At 39.4% G+C, this 27,978-nt stretch overlaps 1 protein-coding gene across 2 annotated transcripts; it reads left to right on the top strand.

Annotated features, from left to right (window-relative positions):
- Positions 1–24,034, top strand: aln (divergent protein kinase domain 1C). Of its 2 annotated transcripts, XM_071598254.1 has the most exons (6): positions 1–352; positions 782–994; positions 3,888–4,106; positions 5,305–5,568; positions 5,927–6,085; positions 20,696–24,034. In XM_071598254.1, the coding sequence occupies exons 1-6, from the start codon at positions 200–202 to the stop codon at positions 20,909–20,911; spliced, it is 1,224 nt and encodes a 407-aa protein (XP_071454355.1). In that variant the 5' UTR covers positions 1–199; the 3' UTR covers positions 20,912–24,034. The 2 variants fall into 2 exon arrangements, with proteins under 2 accessions (XP_071454355.1, XP_071454356.1); XM_071598255.1 differs by lacking the exon at positions 782–994.
- Positions 24,035–27,978: the final 3,944 nt, after the last annotated feature.

Below are 27,978 nucleotides of genomic sequence, written 5' to 3'. Positions count from 1 at the left end.
GGTACACGGAGGCATGTGTAGGTAATAAAATGTCAGGTGTCGGCTTGATTTTCAGCTAAGTAAAGAGGGCATATTGCTTGCACTTAATGAATTAGCACCAGGTCTAGTAGAAAAACCGACTAGACAATTGAACGACACCTTAGACTTCTGTATTTGGCGATGTAAATGCCGCAAATTCTTATCGGTAGGCCCCTACCCTATGATTTACATGCGTAGAATTCCCGGTATAATTTATCGCAAGAGATGCATTGTATTTTCCGCTGTTGCTATTCTAGTATTTGTTATTATTATTCTTCTGCATTGGGGCATTCTATGCAGTAATATACAAGCCTGGCATCATGTGTCTTATCTGGTAAGTTGTAAAGAAACAGCCTCCACTGGACGCAATTGGCCTTGTACCTTCTTATCATGTATTTCTTACAATTGATAAATATGTGGCAATGGCCCGATTGATAAAACGAATAGGATTATATGCTCTTACACACGTCCCTTATAAAGTCAGTCTTTTATCTGCCATTTATTTCCGTACTGCGGGAAAGGCAGAACAGTGTGGTGTCCTGTATTCTCAGGAATCGCCTTTATAATACTGAAGACTGTCAGGGCCTATGTGTATTTTTTCGAAAAGTAATACTCCATTGAGTCACCTCGTATTTACTTCTTGTAATTCGAAATTCATATGAACACCAAGATATGTTATCGAATGATTAGAATGGAACGCCCTAAATGTTCACCGAAATGATTTGATAAATTGTGCAATAAATGTTTTAACTCATTGATACAGTGCGAGCTTTACCGAAAAGGGAGGGTTATTGGAAGTCTATGCACTGCCTTGTGTGTCGATGGCCAATTTCATACCCTGACATGCCATCCTTTGCATGCTGGTAAAGATGCTGTTTTTTCTGCGAATTGGATGATACAGGGTACACCCCGAGCAGTCTTCAAAGCTGTTCGACTTGCCGTAGATGGAGAGAAGGATTATCTGGCGGAGAACATGGTGAATGATAGATGGAATTCCAATTTATCTTTAATTAATCTTTGCATGCGTTTTAGCAGTATTATTTGATCATCTATGGAATAACAGGTAGGTACTGTATGATATCTGTAATCTATTAAACATAATTTTTAACTTGCATGTTATCTCTTCTCCACATATTTTTCATGCATTTCTTCACCACACCTATTTCCGACATTATTCACTTTTAACTTCACATATTTTTTCATCATTGCCAAAAGTACCAAAATATCTGTTCCTTTAAATTGAACACTACGGTTTTCACATAATTGATTATCGTTTGTTGTTTTGGTTGTTGATTCATAAACACAGCATGAATAAAATCGTCATTATTTCTATTGATATGGCCTTCATCTACTTGTATACCTCAAACTGCGACACTATGAAGTATGTTTCATCAACTAATCCTATATATTCCTTAATTTCTTACGTGTAACTCTCCTCCATCCACTTTTCCTCCCCCCCTTAGAATTTCCTCATTTCTTAATTCGTTTCCCCTAGTCCAGCTTATTTATCCTCCTCGCTTATGCCGCTATAGTCAAAAATCTGTGCTGGCTCTTTTCCTCAAAGAGCTGGTTTCTGAACTAAGCAACGCTGCTTTTTCAATTATCTGGTTAAACTGCATCAGCAGGTGGCAACTTAGTTTTTTCTACTGCTTTTTCTTTGTGAACGCCTACATGCCCATGGATATTTGGATAGATGTTCCTATTTTAACTCCAACCAACCCTTCTCAAAACCCAAAAGCAGATATCGTGTATTCATTCTGCATTTCTTTCAATCTTACTTTCCTTTCTTGTTGCTGCTGTGACGGTGTGCATTTCCGTCTACTTTCTGAATGCTAACCCTATTCTGCAACCAGTTGGCAGGTACATAATAACTTATCATTGAAAGCCCATGCCTTCTACTGAATTATCAATTTTAACGAAAGACTAATTTACCTAGTAAGCCTTTGGCCAAACTCATTTCTAATTGTTGCCAGTAGAAATAAATGTTTCCCTTAAAGCTTGAGATTTGGGTAATTTCTGTTATGACTGCCATGTGCCTTCATTTCCTGAAATATATATTCTATCTCGTTTGATTATTTTCATAACAAGTAGCTAAAAAGTGGGCAGAACATAAACTCTATGATCACTGTGTTCCATTTAGTTTTCCCTTCAATTTCCTTCTTCTCCTCGTAATGGAATCGTGATTATCATGATGTAATCTTAATGCTAAGGATTTAGAAAATCTTCTGCTTAAAATGTAATTATTTCCATAATTATTTTTAGACCAATGAATAAAGGAAAATCTTAGAAGGGCAAGCGTAATTCATTGAATGAGCTAGTGTTACTTGAATGCTGTCACTAATATACAAATAAAAAACAATAATTATGATACGTAGTTTCTGTCAAGGATATTAGCCTAGAGGCAGTCTGTTAATTAACCCTGGTAAATATTACCTCTTAAAGTCACATGTTTTTGAGCTGGGTAGTATAGGTATTGCCTTGATTTCATTCTTGGCAATTATTTATAAGTTAGTGAAATGCCGTTGCCTAGTTGTTTGTTATGCGTATAGTCACCACAGTAACAGCCTCCTCCAACCACTTTAGAAGATAGGAAGTGGCCGTAAGTGGAAGTTCTTGTGGGAGGCAATGGGGCTGTGTGGTTCATTGGTTAAGTAGGGAATGCAGGGGCGGTACATGGGCTGATTCGATTTTAGGGAATGGAGGGAGGATGGAAAGAAATCCATTGAGTTTTATTCTCTCCTAAAGAAAAGATAACCAGGGATCCTTACTTCCATGTCATAAGAGATCATTGGTAGTCTTCTAAATAACATTTTAGTTTTACTGAAGTCTTAAGCTTTGCCCATAAGTTAGAGGAGCACATTTTGAAGTAATTTTGTTGGAGCCATCCAAATAGTAAAATTGAAGACATTAAAATTCTTCTCGATCAAGGTTAATGAAACTCCCTCAAGGAAACTGTCCTGGCATTTCTCACTGTTATTTGAATTGATTAAAATTATTTTAACATCAATGTGGACCTCGATGACTTTGGTAGAAAATTTGGAATGCAAATCTTGTGTGGGAAGAGAAGATATTATAATAGCCGATGCTTCAAATATCTCTCTCCTGCAGGCCAAGGGTGGAGAAAACTAAATGGTACATCCTGGGCAGTCCTGGCTGATGTTCCTAATTCCAAGAAACTGTGGTAGATGGGCTTAATGAGACCAAATCAAGGCAGTTCAGAAAGTTAAAACAAATTCAAAGAGCCCTTTTTGTAGTTTTCAAGGTGATATTCAAGGTTATGAGTGAGGATTTGCATGATGACCACTTGAATATTTTTGTTAACCAGACACTTTTTGTGGTGCTGGGATCAACACAATATTCCCTTTGATGCTACCAAACCTCAGACATGAATATGCTTGCTCTTGATTTTAATGTAAGTATCAAAAAATGAGAGTCGCGGTAGTCCAGTGGGTAGAGCGTTGGACTGCTGACCGGAGGGGCCCGGGTTCACTTCCTGGGCACTCTGGGCACCTGCAATTCTACCCAAACTATGTGATGTTTCGGGTACCATATCTTCCTGGGAAACCCTAACCGGCACAGGCAAAGGAACTGGCCCCCCTACCCTGATGTGTGAATTCCACACACCGTATAGGGCTTAGTACTGGGTGAACTCTACCATCACCAACTAAACCGACCTTCGGGTTGATTACTGTGTTTATGGTTTTTTTATCAATAAATGACATTCTAGCAATGACAGGTTTGACACACAATGTCAGGAAATGAACCTGGAATAGTGTCCTGGTTCAATTTTCACTCTGATGGTGTTTGAGGAGATGCATATTATGGCACGTGATGAATGAGCCAACTCTAAGGTGCGCTTCCCTTTGCAGGTGTACACCACTGACAAAGATGGGAACAAAAAATACCCTTCCGAGGCAGAATTTGAGGCAATGCTTGCTGCATTGGTCTCCAGTAAGCTGAACATCAGTGTTCCTCGGGAGAAGTTGCAAAAACTAGGGCATCTTGGACCTTCTGCATTGGAAGGATTACACGGCACATCCAGTGACAAGAGGAAACGTGAAATGGAAGCAGTGTGGTTCTTGCTTCAGGTTAGTTAACCAAATAATGTTAATTACTAGTCGTACGTAATTTTGATTATATCTTTCACAATAACTCATTCTTTAGCTGTGCGTATTTTCTATCTCCCGTTGATTCCTTCCAAAATGCCTCTTGTATTCCTGTTGTTGGAATACTCTTTCCTCTATGATAATGGGCCTGGTGCTTTGGTAATAGAGAGGGACTACAATTTCAACGAGGATAGCATGGGGCAAGGGATTTCTCTACTCTAAGATGGAAAATCAATGGGAATGAAACAAAAGAAAGCTCTGGAAATAGAGAACATCTCTGTAGAACTACTCAAGAATTTGGGAAAACAGAGCAGAAAGTTTGGATGGGTTTGCTCCAAGTGTTTAAAGGAGAGTTTAGACTTAGTTAAATCAGTGTTGATACCATCCCAAAAAACTGTGAAAATGAGTACTATGTGATAGTAATTTTGATTTCACACATATCAAAGATAGTGCATTGGATTGGAGAAGAGAGCAAATGAGCCCTTAGGAGATCATTTTTGGTTTGGGAAGGGTATGCATGATGTTAATGCAATAATGAGGTCACTAGTGTAATGGAACATAAGGACGTATTTTCAGAACCTCACCTGCTTCAGTGATATTTCCCCTTTCGAATCTTGAACCGAAAACTGCTTTTCTCTCTTTTTATTTGCTGTTACATGGGCAAGGCTGAATTCCATTCCTAGTCAAATCAGCTGAATTTAAGCCTAATAGCAAACTCTTCAAGTTCAGTGTATGTCATCACGAAATGTAATTGGAGAGTAAGAGAGAAAGCATTGAGAATATTTGAGTGGCTTTGTTTTGGCAATGGTGTTGCGTGCACAATGCGCGCTGCATTATCTTGACGAGGTCAGCGATGATCACATTCGCCTTCTCACAAATGATGTTCTGGTTAGTAGCATCGCCTTACATTTGCTTCGCGTTTATCCATGTAAGAATCAACCTTTCAACATAATTGAAAATAACTTATGCAATGTAACCGTTGTATAGATATCTTGTCACTCCCGTTGAAGCATCTTATCTCCTTAATTGTGTTCTTGACAGTAGTGTATCAAAGTGGTACATTAAAGGCCAAGGATAAACCATTATTTCTTGCACATATGCCAACTGCTTAATACATGAGTCCTGAAAGAGTTTCATGTATGTTATGATGCCGAATTAACTTTAGTCACCTTTTTTTTAGGGTCACGAATACTTAGTCTCGGTCCTATTCGAAGAACGAGAGGTTTTTCCAAGAGTTGTTGGCACTTGTGGTCCGTACTTTGCCTCAGAGTGGGTTGATCCACTGCTATGGGAAGAATCAAAAGAAGAGTGGATCAACAGGGTTCATGCTGCAGTTCTTGTTTTGGAACTCTTAGAAGCACTTGAGGATTCAGTACCAGCTTTTCGACTGTGTGATGTTCGACCTGGAGATTTTGGTATCACCAACGATGGTTCAAAAGCCAAGGTTTGACTAGTCATTTTCAGTGTAATGAGTAAATAATATTAGTCTACATTCAATAGCACTGAACTTCACGACCAAGTGTTATGAATTTTATTCAAATTTCATTTATTATTGTTGAGGCTACCAATAAAATTTTGAAAATGCTCCCTTGTTTCAACTCAGAATATCTCTCAGGAGATGTGTTTGGATCAGAGAACATAAAATGTATTTGAAAATAAACTACATAATATATTATGGTAGTAAGGAATGGATAAAGAGAAAGACAGTCGTCATCATTATTAGTTTGCTTTATCCAAAACAGTTGGTCTATGTGATTTCATCAACTCTAATATAAGGTTTATTTTTCTGTATTTTGATGAAGGTTCTCGACTCAGATACAGCCCTTCCCCAAGCTGTTGCAGACAAGATGACTAGTGATAATAAACCATGTTCAAAAGATGAAGATTGTCACTATTTAGATTGCAAGTCAAGTTGCCATAAAGGACTTTGCTCAGAACCAGTATTAAACAACAATTTGCAGGTCAGTGCAGCTACAAAAGGGTACCCATTTATAAATGTTCTGCATTAATTTAAGTAAGTTCTGAGTAAGAAAGCGTGTGAGCCAGTTGATTCCGGTCGAGTGCTTTAGCCACTTAAGCTACCGAGGCGTCCTCTTAAACTCTGAAATTTTGGGGCTTTTAAAGGAACAAGATGTTGCTCATTTGATGAACAACATCTTGTTCCTTTAAAAGCCCCAAAATTTCAGAGTTTAAGAGGACGCCTCGGTAGCTTAAGTGGCTAAAGCACTCGACTGGATATTGAGGGATCTGTGGTCGAATCCCAGTCAAGGCGAATGATTTTTACACTCTGAAATTGTTGCATTGAAATGCACATTAGCGGATGACTCCGTTAAAAGTTACTGTTGCGGCATCTCCCGCAGTTTCTTTGGAATTTACCAAATAAATATTTCGTGACTCCTAACAAAACATAATTCAGCAACCTAGTCTACATCAGGTCCCTCTTCATTTTCGAGTACTTCCTCCCTCCCTTCATCCCGTCCAACATCCCTATCCTGTTCCTTCCCTTTCCTCGTTTGCCTAACATTCTCCCCTCAATTACAGTCTTCAACATCCCGCTGCCGGTCAATATGCCCTTCATCCACCTTTCCTGCCTCCATTGGATTGCTTCCAACAAACCCCTCTCTTCGCCCACCATACCAAGTACTTCCTCATTTGTTTTCTTCTCTGTCCATTTCACCTTCTTCATTCTTCTCCAAATTCACATTTCAAAAGCCTCCAGTCTACGTCTATCCTACCACGTTTCCGCGCCGCACATAGCTGCGCTTCATATCAAAGTTTTTACGAGTCTTTTCTTAACATCCTTACTCAACGTCCCTGTCATCAACTCCCTCCTCCTTGTTAAAGCCTCTTTGCCTCATGCAATTCTTCGCCTTACGTCCCTACTACTTTGACCTTGTTGGTCCAAAATACTACCGAGATACGTAAACTGTTCTACCTGCTCTAGTTTTTGCCCTCCTATTTTAATGTTAAGCTTAGCCTTTTTCTTTCTAGAAAATCGCATAACCTTTGTTATATTAATATTTATTCTCATCCCTTACCTGTCGCACTGAATTTCCAATTCACTCAGCAATGCTTGCAGCCCCTTGGCTGACTGACAAACTAAAGCTTGGTCATCAGCAAACCTAACTGATTTTACGAATTCCCCGCCCACTTTCATTCCTACCTCGAGTTCTTCCCATGCCTCTTTGATCATTTCCTCTGCATACAGGTTGAGCAGCAACGGTGATAATGGGCAACCCTGCCTTACACCTCTTCCTAACACTGCCCATCCGGATTCAACGTTCCCCACTCGCACCTGAGCAGTCTGAGACATGTACAGGTTGCGGATTAGCCTCCTTTCCCTCCAATCTATTCCTATTTTTTGTAATATACTCATTAGTTTTTCCCAATTCACTCTATCAAACGCTTTTCCGAAATCTACAAAACAGGCAAATACCTCCTGGTTGTGTTCTATATTCCTCTCAATTAATAATCTCATTACTGCAATGGCATCATGTGTACCTCTCCCCTTCCTAAACCCAAACTGATCATCCCCTAAGTAATCATTTGCCCTACTCTCTATCCTTTTGTTTATGATCCTGAGAACAACATTGGCTGGGTGGGGTATCAAACTTATTGTCCTGTAGGCTGCACATGATGTAGCCCTACCTTCTTCAGAATAAGAACTAACACTGTTCTCATAAAGTATTCCAGCCAGATTCCTCCCTCTTACATACTATGAGTCAGCCCATATAGTTTCTTCTTCCCACATTTTCCTAAACAAGCAAAGAATTTGACTTGGTAAATATACGAGGGTAGGCTTAAAAGTAATGCACACATGCTTGTTGAGTGTGAACAAAAACAAATAGCAAGATTGGGCTAAAAGTACATTGAAGTACAATTCTTAAGTTTCATTATTACATCATTTTTCAACATAGTCACCATTAAGGCTAACACATTTCTTTCATGGTGTAATAAGCTTTTCCATTCCGTCACTGAAAAACTCTTCCGACTTTTCTCAAATCCAGGACTCGACAGCTGCCTTCACCTCATCGTCCGAGGTGTAATGATTACACTTGAGGTATCTCTCCAGTTGAGGGAAAAAATAACAATCGCAGGGCGCAAAATCGGGGGAATAAGGAGGGCGTGGAATCGGTTCAAATTTCAGATCCGCAGAAACTCTCCAGTTGCGCAATAGGTGTGTGGACGAGCGTTGTCATTTTGCTAGATTACTGGCGCCAGGCTGCTGCCTTCAACACGACAAACTCGATGTCCAAGGTGTTTTAGAGCTTGTATATACTGAGAAGAATTTAGCATCAAATCATTTTGAATAAAATCTTCGGCGAGTTTGCGATGTTTATCTTCTGTGGCAGTGATCGGACGTCCGCTGCGTGTTTCATCAACAATTGTGGCTTTTCCAGGCTCGAAACAACGAAAGTTTACTACTCAATGATTTTTAGTAGATTTATCAACAGCATAATCACCATAAACAGCCTTTGAACGATGATTGAATGTCAGTATGAGTCACTTTTTCAGCAGTTAAAAATTCGATGACGGCATGTATCCATACTTCCGCTTCTCAAAATACACTGGATGAATGTAACAACCTCAAACCTGCGCGTGAAGTTGAGGGGAATGTTACTTCCACATGCTCAGACCAGGAGTGCTTCTGAAAGTCATTTTGTTTGTGGTCTACAAGCATGTGTGCATTAGTTTTCAGGCTACTCTGGTATTTATAATACTCTTGATGAGGACAGTTGAAGAAGCATGATTAAAACGAGGTGAGTAATGACATTATTTCAATCAAACAGATAACTTCCAAATGATGCTTTCCTGGTGAAAGGTGAGAAAAACTAAGACTCTCATTGCAGTGAAGATGATGCCGGTAGACCTCGCCAACAGGCATTATGTGGAGCCATGGTTGTCCAGATTAGGCAAAATCCAGATTATGTAGTTTTAATATACTTAACCTCATGGCGCATTCATTTTCCCAATCTAATATTGTGCACCGTTGATTGCCAGTGACGTTTAACGACTCCATTTGATGCATTAGAGCCCAGGGTGCCAAGAGATCCCTTTTAAATTGAACTATTAATATCCCATTTAAAGATAATGTCTGTTCCTCAGTGAGGCGGCTGCAATGGCGTCTGACCCCAGTGGGGCGGCCAGTAAGTGATGGTGTCACGTTAAAAACAATATTGAGGAAGGCAATGGGAAACCACCTCAATTATCATTCCCAAGATTTAAATGATGGACAAGGCACCGATTTTGAGTCCTGGTAACTATGGGGCTCGGCCCAAGTGTCGTGCCCGGAAGCGGGGGAGGCAAGGCTTCCGCGGTCGTCATCCCACGAAATCCTTGCAAGGGAAAACCGGCAGCAGCAGGACAGAAGACGCAGGAGAAGAAGACCACATTAGTTAAAATAGGAACGTGGAATGTTAGGATAATGATGAGAACAGGGAAATTGGAGAATGTTGAGCGAGATAAGGAAAGGGAAATATAGATATTTTAGGTCTATGCGAGGTGAGATGGAAGGATAGCAGGGATTACTTGAGTGATCAGTATAGAATAATATACAGCAGCGGGGACGAGAGCCAAAGAGGGGTTGCCATAGTATAAAATGAAGAGGTAGGAAGAAGCGTAGTCAATATAGAGCAGGTAATGGATAGAATACTACTAGTAGAGATAAAAGCAGAACCGACGAACTTGGTTATTATTCAGGTATACATGCCACCGAGCAACCATAAGGAAGAAGAGGTCGATTGGAAATATGAACAGTTAGAGGACATAATCGCGGGTGCTCCTGCAGGGAAACATTTGATAGTGATGGGGGATTGGAATGCGACGGTAGGCAAAGGAAGAGATGGTGACGAGGTACGGAACTAGGGATTAGGCATGAGGAATGACCGCGGGGAGAAAGCAGTTGAGTTTTGTAGGAGACATGGCTTAGTCATCACCAACACTTGGTTTAGACACCACAAAAGACGCAGGTATACCTGGAAAATGCCAGGTGACTCAGGAAGATATCAGCTAGATTATATCCTGGTTAGACACAGGTTTAGGAATAGTGTGATAAATTCGCACAGCTTCCCGGGAGCGGATGCGGACTCAGACCACAATTTAGTTGTTATGAAATATAGCGTACGTTTCAAAAAGATAAGGCAGGGGCGGCGAGTCAGAAAATGGAATGTAGAAGCATTAAATGGTTTGAAAAGGAAGGAATACAAACAGGCTGTAGAGGAAATCATGGGGGATGGTATAGAGCTAAGTACTATCGAAGAAAAATGGGAAAGTATCAAGAAAGGGTTATCGAAAGCCGCCAAACGCACTATTGCAACCGTTAACGCTAAAAGGACTAGGAAACCATGGATCACGGAATAGATGATTACAAAGATGGACGAGCGGAGAAAATGGAAGAATGTAAATACAGAGTTAGGCAAAATGAAGTACAAAGAATGAAACAATAAATAGAGGCGGGCAACAAATAAAGCTAAAGAAGCATGGTGGAAGACGCAGTGTGAGGATATGGAAAGTTTGCAGAGGAAGGGTGAAATTAATGCGCTGTAAAGCAAAGTTAAATCGTTATCAGGAAGTAAGAAAGGGAGATCTATGCTAACCGTTAGAGATAAGGCGGGTAAGGTAATATTTGACACAGGAAAGATGCAAGAGAGATGGAAGGAGTGTATAGAAGAACTGTATAGTAAAGAGCTTAGACCAACAAAGTTAGACTTAGAAAAGGAACATGGCGTAGAGGAAGATAGGTTAGGTCCAGGCATTCTAGACAATGAGATAGAAAGGGTATTAAGGGAGATGAAACTAAATAAGGCCGTGGAGGTGGATAACATTACCGTGGAACTTTTAAAATGCTTAGGAAAATGTGGGAGGAAGAGGCTATATTGGCTGATAGGTAGTATTTATGAGGGAGGAATCTGGCCGGAAGACTTCGTGAGATCAGTTTTTGTTCCTATTCCGAAAAAGGTAAAGGCTACATCATGTGAGGACTACAGACCAATAAGTTTGATATCCCACGCAGCTAAAGTTGTTCTCAGGATCATTAACAAAAGGATAGAGAGTAGGGCAAATGATTACTTAGGGGATGACCAGTTCGGGTTTAGGAAGGGGAGAGGTACGCGTGATGCCATTGCAGTAATGAGATTATTAATCGAGATGAATATAGAACACAACCAGGAGGTATTTGCCTGTTTCGTAGATTTTGAAAAAGCGTTTGATAGAGTGAATTGGGAAAAACTAATGAGTATATTGCAGAAAATAGGAATAGATTGGAGGGAAAGGAGGCTAATCCGCAACCTGTACATGTCTCAGACTGCTCAGGTACGGGTGGGGAATGGGCAGTCCCGATGGGCAGTTTTAGGAAGAGGTGTAAGGCAGGGTTGCCCATTATCACCATTGCTGTTCAACCTGTATGCAGAGGAAATGATTAAAAAGGCATGGGAAGACCTGGAGGTAGGAATGAAAGTGGGCGGGGAATTCGTAAAATCAGTTAGGTTTGCTGATGACCAAGCTTTAGTTTGTCAGTCAGCCAAGGGGCTGCAAGCATTGCTGAGTGAATTGGAAATTCAGTGCGAACGGTATGGGATGAGAATCAATATTAATAAAACAAAGGTAATGCGATTTTCTAGAAAGACAAAGGCCAAGCTTAACATTAAAATAGGAGGGCAAAAACTAGAGCGGGTAGAACAGTTTACTTATCTCGAAAGTGTTTTGGACAACCATGGTCAAAGTAGTAGAAACGTAAGGAGAAGAATTGCGCTAGGCAAAGAGGTTTTCACAAGGAGGAGGGAGTTGATGGCGGGGACGTTGAGTAAGGATGTTAAGAAAAGACTCGCAAAAACTTTGATATGGAGTGTAGCTATGCACGGCGCGGGAACGTGGTCATTGAAGCAGGAGGATAGACGTAGACTGGAGGCTTTTGAAATGTGGGTGAGGAGAAGAATGGAGAGGGTGAAATGGACAGAGAAGAAAACAAATGAGGAAGCACTTGGTATGGTGGGCAAAGAGAGGGGTTTGTTGGGAGCAATCCTATGGAGGCAGGAAAAGTGGATGAAAGGGGTATTGACCGGCAGCAGGATGTTGAAGACTGTAATTGAGGGGAGAATGTTAGGCAAACAAGGAAAGGGAAGGAACAGGATAGGGATGTTGGATGGGATGAAGGGAGGAAGAAAGTACTCGGAACTGAAGAGAGACCTGATGTAGAGTAGGATGTTTTGTTTTGCAAGGGGCCACAATTTATTTAATTAGCAATTATGTCCATCCAAAAACCTACCTTAACCGGTAGATTACCTAATAAATAAAAATTGCAGATATTGTCCTAAAATTGATTCTTAGTCTGTAGTAAATCATAAATGCATTTGGAAAAAAACAATGGTAATGAGTACTTTCAATTGAATTTTCCAATTTAAAAATATTATTTATGTGATTAAGATAATCAATTAATCGAGTGAATTCTGTGGTACTCTTCTCAACTTGATGAAACTTCATAATGAAGTTGGAATAAAAACTTTCCAAGTTCCATGGAATTTTATTTAGAACTGCCGGTTTTGTTGAACAGATGAAATCATTTGGCGATGTATGCAGAATGTTCAATGAAACCAGTCATTTTGCATAAAATCCACTGGAATTTACTAAGTTTCATTTTTCAATTTCATTTGATCAAGTTATTCTTCAAAGAGAAGGGAGCTTACCTTCAGAAAAAATAATTTTATTTTCTTCAGTAATTTTCAGTTGTAGTGATGTTACCTCTGTTCTCTGGCATACACTAATTTTTACCATCTCCCATCCGAGTAGAGTCACTTGTGTTATTGGATGTTGTGGGTGATCTGAAACTTTCCAACCTCAACATGAAGATGGCAGCACTCTTCAACAAATGTTGGGGAATGTGTTTGCACATGAAAGGTACTCACCAAACTTTCAGCCATTTTGGACCCACAATTGTTGTTTCGCGATTGTTTGTGTGAGTCATTGTGAGGGTTTTTGTAAAAATGAACAAAATGAAGTGTCAAGCTGTCATTAAATATTTGTTTTTAAAAGCAATGTGCCTATGCAAATCAAAGACCAGTGCTAAAACTGTGTGCGGGGACTTCGCTCCAAGCTGCAAACGATGACCCTGGTTTTTTGAAAAAGATCGCAATTGGAGTCATGGCATCCACTGCTATGACCCTGAAGCAAAAGCCCAGTCTTCCCATTTCGAGTTGCCTGGGTCTCCTCGGCCGAAGAAGGCATTACAGGGTCAGGGCAATGTCAAGGTCATGTTGACTGTCTTTTTTGACCATGAAGGTGTGGTTCATCTTATGTGTGCACCTCCAGGTCAAACAATAACTAACTAGTAAAGAGTCTGTCCCAAAAGAAGTAGAATTCATTTTTTGCCGGATAGACAGGCGGTGCTTTGTCTGGCTGGGTTCAAGAGAGGGAAATTTCAGGCAAGGCTAGAGCCCGGCATCAGTTGGCTTTTAGTGGGGATCGTTCATTAGCGAAACCTCTATAATGTGACCTCATTGCACTCGAGCATTAAAAGGTTATTGAAACAATACTACACCATCCAATTTTGCGTGAAACTGGGAAAAACCAGGAAAGAGACTCATGATATGTTCAAGGCAGCTTACGGTGATGACACACCATGGATGGATCGGGTGGGTTTTTGAGTGGCACAAGTTGTTTCGGAGGGGGGTAGAGAAGATATTGAAGACGTTGAACGTTCAGGATGTCCTTTGACCCCAATAAGCGACGAAAATCTTGCAAGAGTGAAGGCTTTGTTGTGAACAGGGATGGCAGAATACGTTTTTGCATGGTTTCTGATAAACTTGGCATCCCTTAAAATGATGTGCATCGACTTGTGAGGAAAAACATGGGCATGAAAAAGATGCATGCGGAGTTGGTCCACGAGTACTCTCGGATGAACAAAAGGAAACTCGCATGCGGATCTGCCGAGAGCTTCTCGATGGTGCCTCAGCCACCCTAGAGCCCTGGCATTACCCCACCAGACTTCTTCCTCATACCCCACCTCAAATCTGAGCAGAAAGGACGTCACGATGGCTCGGTGGAAGCGTAATAACAGTGACGAGGGAGCTTGGCATCATTCTGGGTGCCACCTTCCAGAAGGCATACAAGGCGTGGAAAACCCACTGGCAGTAATGTGTGTGGATGCCCAGAGGTGCTGCTTCTAAGACTTTTGAGTGAATGTGTAAATTGTGGCAATGCATTTGTTTTAATCGACTCGGTCCTACTTGGGGCACACTTTGTATTAGCCAGAAGTTCTTGGCTGGCCGAAGGATGCCATCAGGAGCAAACAGAAGCAGCTGTGGAAGAATGGTGACTGGCATCTTCACTATGACAATGCCCGTTCATCTCTTGTGGTGGAGGATTTTCTCACAAAACAGAGAATCACACGGGTCACTCAGCCTCCCTTCAGTCCCGACATGGCTGCCTACAACTTCTGGCTTTTTCCAAAGCTAAAATCTCCACTGAAAGGGCACTAATTTCAGTTGGTGGACTGGATGAAGGAGAATATGATGAGGAAGCTGAAGATCATTTTGAAAAAGGACTTTACCAATTATTTGGGAAAGTCGATGAATTGCTGGGATAAGTGTGTGAGGTCCCAAGGGGAGTACATTGAAGGGGACTACAACTTAGTGTGTAACCCACATTATCACTGGTATGTTTCAACTAATAAACTGATGAAATGCCGAGGGTGATGTGGGAAGGGCTGTGAATGAAAGAGGGTGATGAGATGATGAAGTCAGTGTTGAGGGATGATCAAGCAATAGTGAGTCCAAGGGATTATTGCAGAATGCTCTACAGAAACCATGCAAGAGGTGTGGGATGATTGGCGCCCAGAAAACAAATTAATGAGATTCTTGAGAAGCAGGGAAGCTAAACTAAACATTAAAATATGATGGAATGAATGAGCAAGTGAAGTAGGTCATATATTTGGGCAATATTTTTAGAATGGGAATAGTGATGGAAATCAATGCAGCAATTTCAGAGTATAAAAATCATACACTCTGAAATTGTTGCATTGAAATGCACATCAGCGGATGACTCCGTTAAAAGTTACTGTTGCGGCGTCCCCAGCAGTTTCTTTGGAATTAGCGTTGGAGATATTAGGAGAATTGCATTAGCACCAGTTGTTTACAAGGGGAGAGCTGATGACAGCTACAATAAGTTAAGAAAGGATTAAATAGAGAGCATAGCCCTATGTACGAGGGTAATCCCAGAAGTACCCAACCCAACAAAAAAATCGAAACTTTGGAAGAAAATGTATTTATTTTTCACCATAATGTCCGTTCAGCTCTATACACTTTTCCCAGTGATTGTCAATAAGTTCGGTACCCTTTTTATTTTAAGAACTGTGTTGCTCCTCAAAATAGCCATTAACTACCAGCATCACTTCTTCACAGCTGGAAAATCTTATACCACTGAGCCATTTTTTCAAGTTCGTGAGCAGAAAATAATTTAAGGGGGCTAAATCTGGGGAATAGGCTGCATGAGTTAGCAATTCAAACTTCAATTCATGAATTTCGGCCATTGCAATAACGAATTTGTGAGCTGGTGCATTGTCTTGATGAAACAACACTTTCTCTTCAGCCAAATGCAGCTGCTTCTGCTTGATTTCTTTGCTCAAACGTTACAATAAGTTCACTTGCATAATTTCCGCCATTGATAGTTTTTCATTTTTCAAGATAGTCAATGAAAATTATCCCACACGCATCCCAAAAACTGACGCCATGCCCTTGCCTGCAGATAAAACGGTCTTCGCCTTCTTTGGAGGCGGTTCACCCTTTTGAATCCATTGTTTTGATTGTTCTTTTGTCTTGGGTGTGGAGTAATGGACCCATGTTTCATCCATGGTTATGAAATGACTTAAAAATTCTGCTTTGTTGCTGTGAAACTTTGCAAAATACTCAATTGAAACATCTTCACGACAATGGTTTGGCTTAAGTGTGAGTACCCATCTTGCACACAGCTTTCTCATGTCCAAATTTTCAGTTAATATGCAATGCACCACACTTTTTGAAATGCTTAATATGTGTGCTTGCTCGTGCACTTCCAGTTGACGATCATCGAGGATCAATTTGTGGATTTTCTTCACCGTTTCTGGAGTCATCACTTCATTTGGTCGACCAATGCAATGTCCGTCTTGACAGCTTGTACGGCCTTGTTTAAACTCTAATACCCAATATTTTACTGCTGTAAACGAAGGAGCAGACTCATCCAGAGTAGAATCCAGTTCATATTGTATATTGGTTGGGCTCAGGCCTTTCAAATAAAAGTATTGTATCACCTAACGATAACCAATTTTCTCCATTTTCACAAATTCACTGAAAACGTTCACTATTGATGTCTGCCAAACAAATACTAAACATCTTTTAACTTGAAACCTATGCTTTATAGATTGTTTACTTTCTAATACAGTGATTTTCCAAACTAATAGCGCCCTCTCTAGGTCAGGCCTGGTACTTCTGGGCCTTCCCAATTATATGGATGTGAGATTTGAGGCAAGATGATGAATGTAGATTGGAGACTTGTGAGATGTGGGTGTGGTGAAGAAAATGTGTTCGGCAGAGAGGAATACAAATGCTTAGTTTTTAAATGGTTTATTTAACCATGAAATCAGGAAAAGACAGAAAGTGGATGGAGGAAAAATTAAAAGGTAGTGGAAAGTAGAATTATTATTATTACTTTATATTTGCCCAGAGATCATAATACAAAAATTGCAGGTGGGTGGTGTATGTACATGATATAAGGCACGTCAAAAAGGAGAAAAAGACACAGGCTCAATTAAGATACATACAAGGAAATGATGCTCATAGTTACATAAATGTTTGTTACAAACCCATGAACAGTGGCTGTAATATGCACATGCAATATCAAATAAAGAAAAATCATTGATCACCAACATGAATCAGACCATGACCATTGCTAGAAACTAAGTATGAACTTACTGGTCGGGAATGTTGTTGAGATATTCGTCAACCAAGTAGAACATATTACGCTGTAGATATCTTTTTAATTTATGCCTGAATGCAGCAGTTCCCTTTGTATCCTTGATACTTTAGGGTAGTCTGTTATATAATCTGATGCCCATTTCATTGGGTCCTAGTTCCAATGCTTTAGTTCTTATATTCCCATAATGGATGTAATTCCTTCCTCTGGTGTAATGATGAAGATAGGCAGAGTTAAGAGAATAGATGCCAATGTTATTTTTTATGTATAGAATTAGAAACATAATTTAGATGCACGGGAGTGTTAGCAAATTTAATTCATGGAAAATAGGCCTTGATGGACCATTGTGATGTTTCCTGGTAATGATTCGAATAGCTTTCTTTTGCATTTTAAAGGTGGTTTGAGAAATAGCAGCTGATCCCCATAATATTATACTGTAGGATAATTTGAGTAAATTTCCCCATAGTATAAATTGAATAGTACAGTTTTACTTGTAGTTTCATTCAGGTGTCTTAATAAGTAGCAAGTTGAACTGAGCTTGTGTTGAAGGGCTTTTACCTGTATCCCAAGAAATATTTGCACATAGAGAGATACCTAGAAATTTGCATTCTGTCGTATGCTCAATTGATTGGTCATTGATTTTTACCTGCAGATCATCTGGCACGTTCTTATTGCGTGTGAAGTATACTATTTTACTTTTATTTACATTTAAGTCTAGAAGGTTGTCTGTACACCACTTGTTTATAGCAAGTGTGGCAGACTTAGATTTTTCCACAAGGCTGGGATATGTTTGTGTTGATATTATTACATTAGTGTCGTCAGCATACAACACTGGTATTATTCCATCATTATTTGGTAAGCAGTTAGGAAGGTGTATATCAGAAAGAGGAGTGGCCCAAGGGTTGATCCTTGTGGAACACCTTTGTCAACTTGGTATGCTTCAGATGAATATTTTGACCCGTCAACTGATTACACTACTTTTTGAGTGCGATTATGAATAAAGGACTTCAACCAGTTTAAAGGACTTCCTCTAATTCCTATTCTATTGAGTTTAATTAGTAGTCTATTGTGGTTTACATTATCAAAAGCCTTTGACAAGTCAAAAAACATTCCAAGAGTTTTGCGTTTAGCATCTAATGAATTAAGTATGCTGTCGATTGCCTGACATATGGCAGTTGTGGTAGACCTTTCCGATCTAAATCCATGCTGAGAATTAGAAAGTTGGAAGTTTTTTTCGAGATAAGATGCTATTTGCATATACATGGCTTTTTCGAATATTTTAGCAAATGTATTTTGGACGGCTATTGGTCTGTAGTTATTCAAATCATTGACACAGCCATGGTTTTCATGAATGGGCACTACTTTTGATTCTTTTAGTTGGGATGGGAAAATCCCTTGTATCAAAGATTCATTAATTAAAAATAAAAGTGTTGCTTTTATGGCTTCAAAACAATGATGGACAACTTTACCAGGAATTTCATCTGGGCCAGTACTGGATTTGTTTCTGAGTGAGGAGACAATAGTTTTTAGATTGGTTGCAGAACAGGGCTTGGCAAACATTGACGATGGTGCATTTGCAAAAAGCACATCGGCTGGAGAAATAAATGAGCAGGCAGCTGATACGTAGTATTTGTTAAATTTATTAGCTAAAGATGAATGGCTAATGGCAGTGCTATTTTCAAGGTTACAAAGTTTTGGGACAGTGAGTTATGGATTTTTCTTACCTCTACAGTCATTAATCATTTCCCTTGGACTTATTATTGGAATTAAGTAACTTATTATCATTATAAGTTCTTTTCCTGGTAGAAATCACTTTACGGTAATACTTTTGGAATTCCTTATAGTTTAACCTTTGTTCATGATTGTTTGAACTTTTACTGGAGATGGCAAGTTTTTTTAGGATAGATGAGTAGTGACGGATCTCGTCAGTTAGGCACGGCTTACATTTTGTTCTATGAAATATTTTATGATGTGTTACTGGAAAACACAATTCACCATTGTGTCGGAAAATTGAATAAAAGTAATTGAAACCTTTGTCTACTGACTTAAGGTCATAGAAGTTGTTCCAGTTTTGGGACTGTAGAAGGAGCAGAAAATGCTGCATATTTCCATGAGTAAGAGACCGCCTTAGGTAAGTTTTATCATTTAGGCTCTCCATTGGTTGGTTAGTATCAATACTAATTTTCACCATACAATGTCATACCTAGGTCACTAACAGCTGTTACTAATTTTTTTTGGTCAAGGTTGGTCACAGCATAATCAATTAGGGTGGCGGATGTGGGAGTGACTCTGATAGGATTATTATTGAAACATTCCATGCCGTAAGTTTTGAACAGATTCAACAATTCGGATCTTTGAGGGGAGTCAACTAAGAGATTACAGTTGAGGTCGCCGTTCAGCAGGAGTATCCAGTTGTTTGCATATAAGGAGCAAAAGAGTGGGTCCAGTTTTTTAATAAATGCATGAAAATCGCCAGTTGGTGATCTATAGACGGAGATGAGCTCAAGCTATCCCACTGGAGTTTCATGGAAGCACACTGCACATTCAAAAGTTTTTTCTTCCTTCACAGGCACGTCAATTAAGTTAATAGTCCCCTTTAATCTACTATGCACGAATATGGCCACACCTCCATTTTTATGCATGGTCCGGCAGAATGAGGACACTAGGGAGTCATGTGAGAGTAATACACAAAATGTCTGGTTCACACTCATTTATAGCCACTTCCTGCTGGTTTACTTTGTTCCTGAGGCACTGAATATTAAATTGCGCGATTGTTAAAGGCTGCCTAACTTTGACCTACCCTTCACGGAGGTCAGGTGGGCCTTCGGAAAAAAATACCTACTCACACAAACATGTTTCGGCCAAAAGTCGGGACTTTCCACTACATCTTTTAAGTCTTCACCAAGAGATTCACGAAAAGAGGTATAGGTGCCTCTAGTTATCTTCAGCTGCTCGATCTCAAAGCACTTGCCAGGTATTTTGCTTGATGCATACTTTTTAACTGCTTCGATTGTCGTGTCTTCTTTGAATCGCCAAGCGGCGAATGTGGACCATTTTTGGCAGCCCGACTAAATCACTGTCCAAGTTTGGCGTCCCCACAATCGGCTTTGGCCGAGGTTTCCGCCTATTTGAGACCATGGTGTAGCCCTCATCGTCTTCTTCCCTCATGTTGCATGCAGTGGCATGCGGTTCCACTGGTGGTGGCTGTAAATTTCCTTTGCGAGCAACGGAAGAGTACGGCAGCGTCACCTTAGGAGCGCGCCCTTTATTATTAGTATCACTATCAGTAGCTACGGCTTGAGAGTAATCTGTGATAGAAGGGGAGAATGTTGGGTCTTCAGAGTGGAGGAAGGAAGAGGGAGTTAACTCTTAAGGCAGTTGCTAAGAATAAAATAATATTGGACAAATGGTTGAATTTTTTCAGAATACATGGATGATAAGCTGCAGGGACCTTTTCATGCAGAGAAGGGAATGAATTAATTAATGTACCAATGAATTCATGTGTAGCTTTTATATTGTAAGTGTACTGATAGAGATCATATTTTTTAAATCTGAATGTGTGGTTTCTCTTTTGCTGAAGTTTTTGCCTCATCATGTGTCAAATCTAATTTTTTCTCTTCTTTCTATTTCAGGTGGTTTGTGACAAGGTTTTCCTAAATCAAAAACTTCCTGGTGGTGCGGTTGTCCTTCCAGGGCTGCTAATGTCAGAACATACACCTTCTTCACTCACGGCCCTGTTGCGTCTGTGTGTTGACCATCCTTCAGGCGAAGGAGCAGACTATGTACGCAAAAAGTTGTATGGGACACTTTCCCAAATGGAAATGGCTCTCATTGATGAAACCATTTAGGTCAATTGTTAAATCAGTGTGGAGTGATACTCATTTCCCTTTCTTAGGATGCATGCACTTAGCTATTATGTTCATTCATTATTTGTTTGCTCAATCTTTTGTGCCATCAAAAGTATTTTAAGCTGCAAATTTTTGGTAATATTAGCTTTTAATATTGATATTACAACCTTTTAGGTGAAGTAAGTGTAGCAATTGGGTGTTGAAGGTGCTCTGGTGGATTAGATCATTTTGCACTTCAGTTTTAGGAACCCCAAAACACAACGGCATTGCGCGCACTGCTCAAAGTGGGTTTCAAACGAGTAACTTCATGTCAGCAAGAAACTGTGTTGGTACCCCTCACACAAATTAAGCTCAATTCGTGTTAAGTTTCAATCTATACTTCTAGTCATTTCTGGTGTTACTATTCAGTAGTTTGATGGAAACTTAATATTGGTAGTTGTCAAACAATGAGTTATGCCTCAATTTTTTCAGTGCATTTGTTTAAATGTGAAGATAATGTGATAGCTTCATTTGCAGAAGTATTGACCAGTACTTAATTGTTGTTCGAACAAGACACTCTGTGGCCAAAGACATCCGAGTCAAAAATGTTATAAACCATGTATAATAGGTCCCACAAGTTTAATGGAACCAAAAACCCCACCTACGTTGCTTTTTTTCATAAGATAAGAAAATTCTCTTTTTTATGAAATTTTTTGGCCGGGCTATGTGAAGATATTTTTAGAAAACCTGAACAGTTTAAACAAATCGGACACAGATTGAATCCTGTCTAATATTTCCAGGCAGGGATTGAAAAACTTATGGCTAATAGAAAAACTTATTTTTGAAACCAGATTTGGGGTGAAATTTTCAAGCAAGATGCTGTGAAAAAAATCTAAGCAATCTGCCTCCATCTCATTCTTGTAATTAGGTCATTAACTAAGTTTTGTTACCATCAATTAGGTTTTATTCCAAAAGTTAGGAAGACAACTGCTATCTACTCATTATAACAGAGTTGTTTGGTAATTTATTCATGTATTAATGTCAAAATGAAGTTATGCGGCATGGCTGTAGTCATTTCATTGTACATACCATAGCCAAGAGTTTAAAACATGTGGCATTTATTATTTCTTTCTTATTATTAATGAATTTATTTAATTTCATATGTCTCCATGGCTATAGAACATGGATGAATCCTCTTGTCACGTGCTGTCCCAGTGGGGGTCGAGCCATTCAACCCCTGCACTCTCTCTCTCTCTCGAGGCATTGGATTAGCACACAAGACTCACTCAGCTGGCTATTCGGAAATGATAGATGAAATCATTACTCTGCTTTGCCAATATTAATCATAGTAGTTTAGTATTTATACTGAAACCAAAGGTAATTTTAGTTTTACAAAGAACCACAGTATTGTTATTGAAATATGACGAAACAAACCATGTTTTAGTATTTTTTTTGACCTCATTTCACTATATCCTGTGGCAAATAATCTGGGGCATGGGGGGGGCAATGGAGATGGTGCAGTAGCTAGTGTACTGGCTTCCCACCGAGAGGGCCCAGGTTCAGCTCCTGGAGGCAGCAGATATTTTTCAGTGGTATCCTGATCCCTACTTAAGGTGCTTTGTGGAGAGCACCTTAAGTCAGTATGCCATCCGTCGGATGAGATGTCAAACTGCAGACCCCTTGGCACCTTTTGTTGTTAGAGTTGGATAATGCCGATGTCAGGTTTCTCTCCACCTTCCCTGTCGATACCCAATGGCACAAATGACCTCTGCTGTCGGATGCCTCCCGTAAAGCTACTACTACTGGGGAAGAGAGGGAGTTTATGTTGCACAAGTGCCCGCTGCATTTGCCTAAACTCAGTAAAATACGAAAGTACAATTTCATTTGAGTAGTCCAAATCCACTCACTCAGGCAGTCAGTGACTCAACTTCCAATAATCTTTTTGCATATGTTGCTGAAGTTAACCTCTTTTTGCTAAGGCTTTGCAAAGTTTTTTAATACTCAATTAAATGGCAAAGTTTGTGGCATTTTTTATGCATTAATTAATCAGTGTATACCCATGTTTTTCACTGATATAAATACAAAGAGAAAGAAGTGCATTAACCTATTTGCAATTGAATTTTAGAAGTTCCTCCAAGTCCATAGGATCATGGGCTTTTTAGGGTACATCACATGCTTAAAATGTCTCATATTGGCATTATCATTTTTTAGACAATGGAGTTAATTATGTGGATTCCTAAGCAAATTTAAACAAATGCTGTACAATCAATGACTATTTTCAGTTGTTGCTAGGCATTACTTTTAAAAAATCATACAGGTAATCTGGAATCGCATGATGATGCGCAAGGCAATGCTTTTTTGAACTTCCTTAATCATTGACTCTCTGGCCTTCTATGCACAATGACAAGGTGCTTGCTTATCTGCTCAATGAAGTTCTGGGAAATCTCCCACCACTTTCTATCAGTTACCGAAGACATTGATAATAAGTTGCAGGAGTTACTTATTAATAAATATCCAACCCATTGCCCAGGGATCGATGCTGTGGAAAGAGCAGACATCGAAACTGTGAAAGTTTAAATGAGCACTTAATGATGCTGTCAGCATATGGTTTTTTTATGTTGTGGGGAAATTCTCATTGGAATTTTCAGTTTTGGTAATTTATTTGGAATCTAAAAAAATCTTTTTATTCTATTTTAAATGCTTACCCTTACATAATTCATCAAGAATTGTAGGTTTTATTGCAGAAGTACCTCTACAAATTAGTTCAATTCTTTTTTTCGATAGCACAATCCAGCTCAATGGCTTGTGTTTTGCACAAATCATGCAATGTGTTAAACCTTTTATGTCTTGGTAAGAAACTCTTGTCAGAAAATAGATTATTGAAGATGATTTTGTTAAACCCTCTAATATTTTCATTGAAATTAGCATGTAATATTAAGACATAAATTAGCTGAATCTAATGGCAAGACTGATTGCAGCTTTCAAACTTTTTGCCACCTGCTATTAATAATTTGATAAAAGTGCTAATTTATAAAATAAAATTTTTTACACCTCTTATTTTAAACATTTATTTTGTAGTGAAATCATTTTCAATTGTATCTTTAGATTTAAATATATTTTTGTGAAAATTAAAAGATCCTTGTTGGTCAACTTAAAAAGTCATTCTTTTTATTGAAATGCGCTGCAACGTGGAAGAGTGGAGTGGGGACCAGTCGCTCTGCAATGTGAATCCTAAAGCCTTGGGCTGGTTACGTTAAAGAAATCAAACATGCATCTGGGAAGTAATATTACATGTGTATGCACTAAGGATATTGATAAAGAATCAGAATATGATGATCAGATACCTCACTTGGGTGGATGCCATATTGATAATTAGAGGCTCCATTAGAGGAGCTTTTGCACCAGTATTGTCCTCTTGATGAGGCCTAAAATTCCCTAAACTGAATCTCACCTTCTAATCTTTCTCCTTTGCAACAATTAGCAATACCCATGGCCCAGCACATGCTCTGCATGTAAAAAATTATATTTATTATTTAACAGGATTGGAAATTTCACAACCATAAACAAACTAACTGTCGGAAGATAAGCCAAAATGTTTTATCCTTGCAATTGCAAGGTAGGGGGAGGATGTAAGACTAAAAACTGGAAATATCTTAACACCCTTTTGATTTAGCACGAATTACTGCTCATTACCTCAATATTCCAAAATGGAAAAACAAAACTCCACCAGCCCATATTAGGGGTTGCAATCACGGAAAAAATCCACAAATTCTTCTCAATAGAAAAACTTAAGAATGTGCTCCCTGGACTGATGTGGTTGAATTTCCCATCTGAGGGAGTCTCTCGGAGGTTGCTTTGTGAGTCATGGACTTGGGCACGGGGATTCAGATTTGCCTCTCTACTTTCTTCAGAGAAACTATTTACAACAGACTAAGAACCCCGAAGACCATAAAATAGTTACTGGAATCGTAGTCAGTTTAGATGAATTCAAATTCAATATGTTTTTCCCCCTTTCAAGAGGAGCTAAACACTGGCATACCTCACAGACTGACAAACTACTCCCATTGAAGTAGAGAGATACAGGTATCCCCCGAGTATCGGATCAAAGGGATCAGAGATAGAGCAGAAGAGGGATTTTCTTTGTGACGATGATGATTGAAGATACCTTTACGCAGCGTTAGAAATTTATTAGAAAGCCTAAATGGTTAGATGATAATCCTACTTGTGCTGAATGCAGATATATTTCCACAGATGCCCCAAATATTTTTCGAACATCATTACTAGAGAAAATGAAAGACAATGGTACCTAGCTGTGAATTAAGAGATAAATCCTCTCATGGAGAATGATACTTCGACTTGTGTACAATTATTATTTGGTAGTGTACCATTTTAAGGTAGGTTCTAGGATTGGCAGACTGAGCACTCCTACATTTCTTAGCCTCGCCTCACTAGGAAATACCCAACACCAAAATAAGGCATTCTTTGATTCCTCAAGCATTCCAATGAATTTGGAGAAAATTTGTTTTTTGCTCCAACCTAATACACAATAGCCCTCAAGTTGATGCAAGAAAACACTGTGGGAGTGTTATTAACATTCAACCGCATTCATACATATTTGCACATATATGCTTATCTGCATGCAAAAAAGAGGGTTTGCTTAAATTGTCCTTTTAGAATTAAATATGTAGGAATACTTGGGGTTGATTTTCTTATGGTTAATATTATACCTTAACCTACCATTTCAAAGTAGGTTTTATTGATGGACACACTCCCACATTTCTTAGACATGCCTAACAAGACAAAGCCTCACACTATGATAAAAAGTTCTTACATTCTGCAAACATGCGATCTCTCATCATTCCCAGCAACGAACCTGTTCCTGTCCTCCTCCCTCGCTCAAAATGCCCTGCATCCACCTTTCCTGCCAACTGTGGATTTCCCCCAACTATCCTCCCCTCTCATACCCCACACACCATTCATGGTACTTCCTCCACTGCTCCCATCTCTTTCACCTTTTCCATACTCACATCAAAACCATCCAATTTACACCTTTCTCCTTGCGTCAAAGGCAAGGTTCTGAGCTGAATAAACCATGCTACACACCTAAATGTTCACTAACCTTTTCTTAACCTCCTCTTCCATGTCCCAATCATCTATTACTTCCTCCTTGTGAAAGCTTCTTTGCCTTACACCATTCTTCTTCTTATGCCCATTTTGGTCCAGAACACTTCCGAGATACACACACACTGTCCTACCCACTTTAGTTTTTGCCCTCCTATTTTAAGATTTAATGTAGCTTTCTTTCTTATCCAAAAGAGCTCCTTTAACCTTTGTTTTGTTTACATTGATTCTAATCTCATACGTACCCACCAATTTTCTATTCACTCAGCAATGACCTCAATCCCATGGCTGACTAAAGCTTGATCATCTCTAAACCTAATTAATTTTATGATTTCCCCACTGACTTTTATTCCCATCCCTTAATTCCTCCCATGCAATTTCCTCCATGAATAAGTTGTTGGGCAGCACAGGTGATAATCGAAATCCCTACTCCTCTTCCTGACACAGCCCACAATGATTGCCCATCTGCCACTTGCACCTAAGCAGTGCGAAACGCGCAGAGATTCCAGATAAAGCATCCTCAACCCTCACATCCTCTGCAGTGCAGCATTCATTACTGCTACACAATTCACTCAATCAAATGCCTTCTTGGAATCTGTAAAACAAGCAATGACATCCCGGCTGTATTTTACGTTCCATTCTATTTGTGATTTTATTATTGCTATGGCATCCTGCGTGCCTCTCCCCTTCCAAACAGATCGTCTGTTATTAATCATCAGCCCTCCTCTCCATCCTTATATTGATGACCCTAAATATCATTTTATTACATTATAACTTGAAATCAAGTTTATCGTTCCATGACCCTTTCATACACCTCTGATTTTCCTTTGTTTGGGATGGGAAGTAATGCTGATCAGACAAAATCTTCCAGTGAAATTCCTTCCTAATAAATGCTACAAATTAGCCCATTGAGAAACTTTTCCTCCCACTTTTGCCCAAACCCTTGAGGCATATCACAGGGATGTTATCCACCACCAGTCTTAGTTACAATTCCCAATGCTCTTTCTTTCTCACAATCAAACATGCTTGGTCCCAAGTTATCTAGCTTTTGTGATATTCTATGTACACATTAACTTCCTGGCCTGTCTTTCCCATATCAATCAACTATGCATTCTTTCCATCTCTCTTTAATCTTTCCTTTTTAAATAAATAATTAGCCTGCTTTATCTTTATTATAAAGATGTTCCTTTTTAACTTCTTGTTGCTTTCGCCTTGCTGTACAAGGCACCCATTTCACTCTTCCTTCGTTAACTCTACACGTTTGCACAATTTCCTTCCTCATGCGTCTTTCACCTCATTACTTGTGGCCTCAGTTAACTTTTCATTTTCGGGCATTTCTTTACATTAAATTTTTAGCAGCTCAAAGACTGAGGTAACTTGCTTTGCCTAATTCTGTCTTTATATTCTTCCATTGTCACCTATGATATAGTATGGTCGGTAATCCATGATTTCTGGTCCTTTTCCTATCAAGTGTCCCCATAAATGCTTTTGTACTTTCACATTTGTGGCTTTTGATGTCCCTTGGTTCATATCTTCCCATTTTCTTCTACTGGCCCTGTCTCTTTGCTGGGCTAATTTTTTCTACTGCCTGCAACTACTTTCTTTTTGCCCTAGTAAATGCTTCCACAATACATTTCCTCACCTGTCTTGTCCTCTTGAATCTTGACTCTACACTTCATTGGTAATAAATTATGATCCGAGTCTGCATCCACTCACAGGAAACTGCAAGTTGATTGCAGTTCCTACGTCTATGCCTAAACATTATACGGTATAACTGATATCTCTTCGAACACTTGGGCATTTTCTATGTATACCTACCGATGTCTACTGCTCTGTTTATACCAGTGGTTTGCTATGATTAACCCGTCCCCTGCAGAACACTCTTACTTTCTCCCATGATCATTTCTTGCTTCCTAACAATAGTGCCATACCTCACACTAATTACCACCAAGTGCCATTACTAAGTG

Source organism: Hetaerina americana, unplaced genomic scaffold, assembly GCF_022747635.1.
Source record: "Hetaerina americana unplaced genomic scaffold, ioHetAmer1.1.p SCAF_92, whole genome shotgun sequence".
Lineage (NCBI taxonomy): Eukaryota > Metazoa > Arthropoda > Insecta > Odonata > Calopterygidae > Hetaerina > Hetaerina americana.
The sequence above is the reverse complement of the archived record's forward strand: the minus strand, read 5'-3'. Positions and strand labels throughout refer to the sequence as shown.

Coding starts and splice junctions, on each gene's coding strand:
- aln (XM_071598254.1), top strand. CDS start 200: ATGATTTACATGCGTAGAATTCCCGGTATAATTTATCGCAAGAGATGC. Junction 995..3,887: donor ATTATCTGGCGGAGAACATG/GTGAATGATAGA, acceptor TTCCCTTTGCAG/GTGTACACCACTGACAAAGA. Junction 5,569..5,926: donor ACGATGGTTCAAAAGCCAAG/GTTTGACTAGTC, acceptor ATTTTGATGAAG/GTTCTCGACTCAGATACAGC.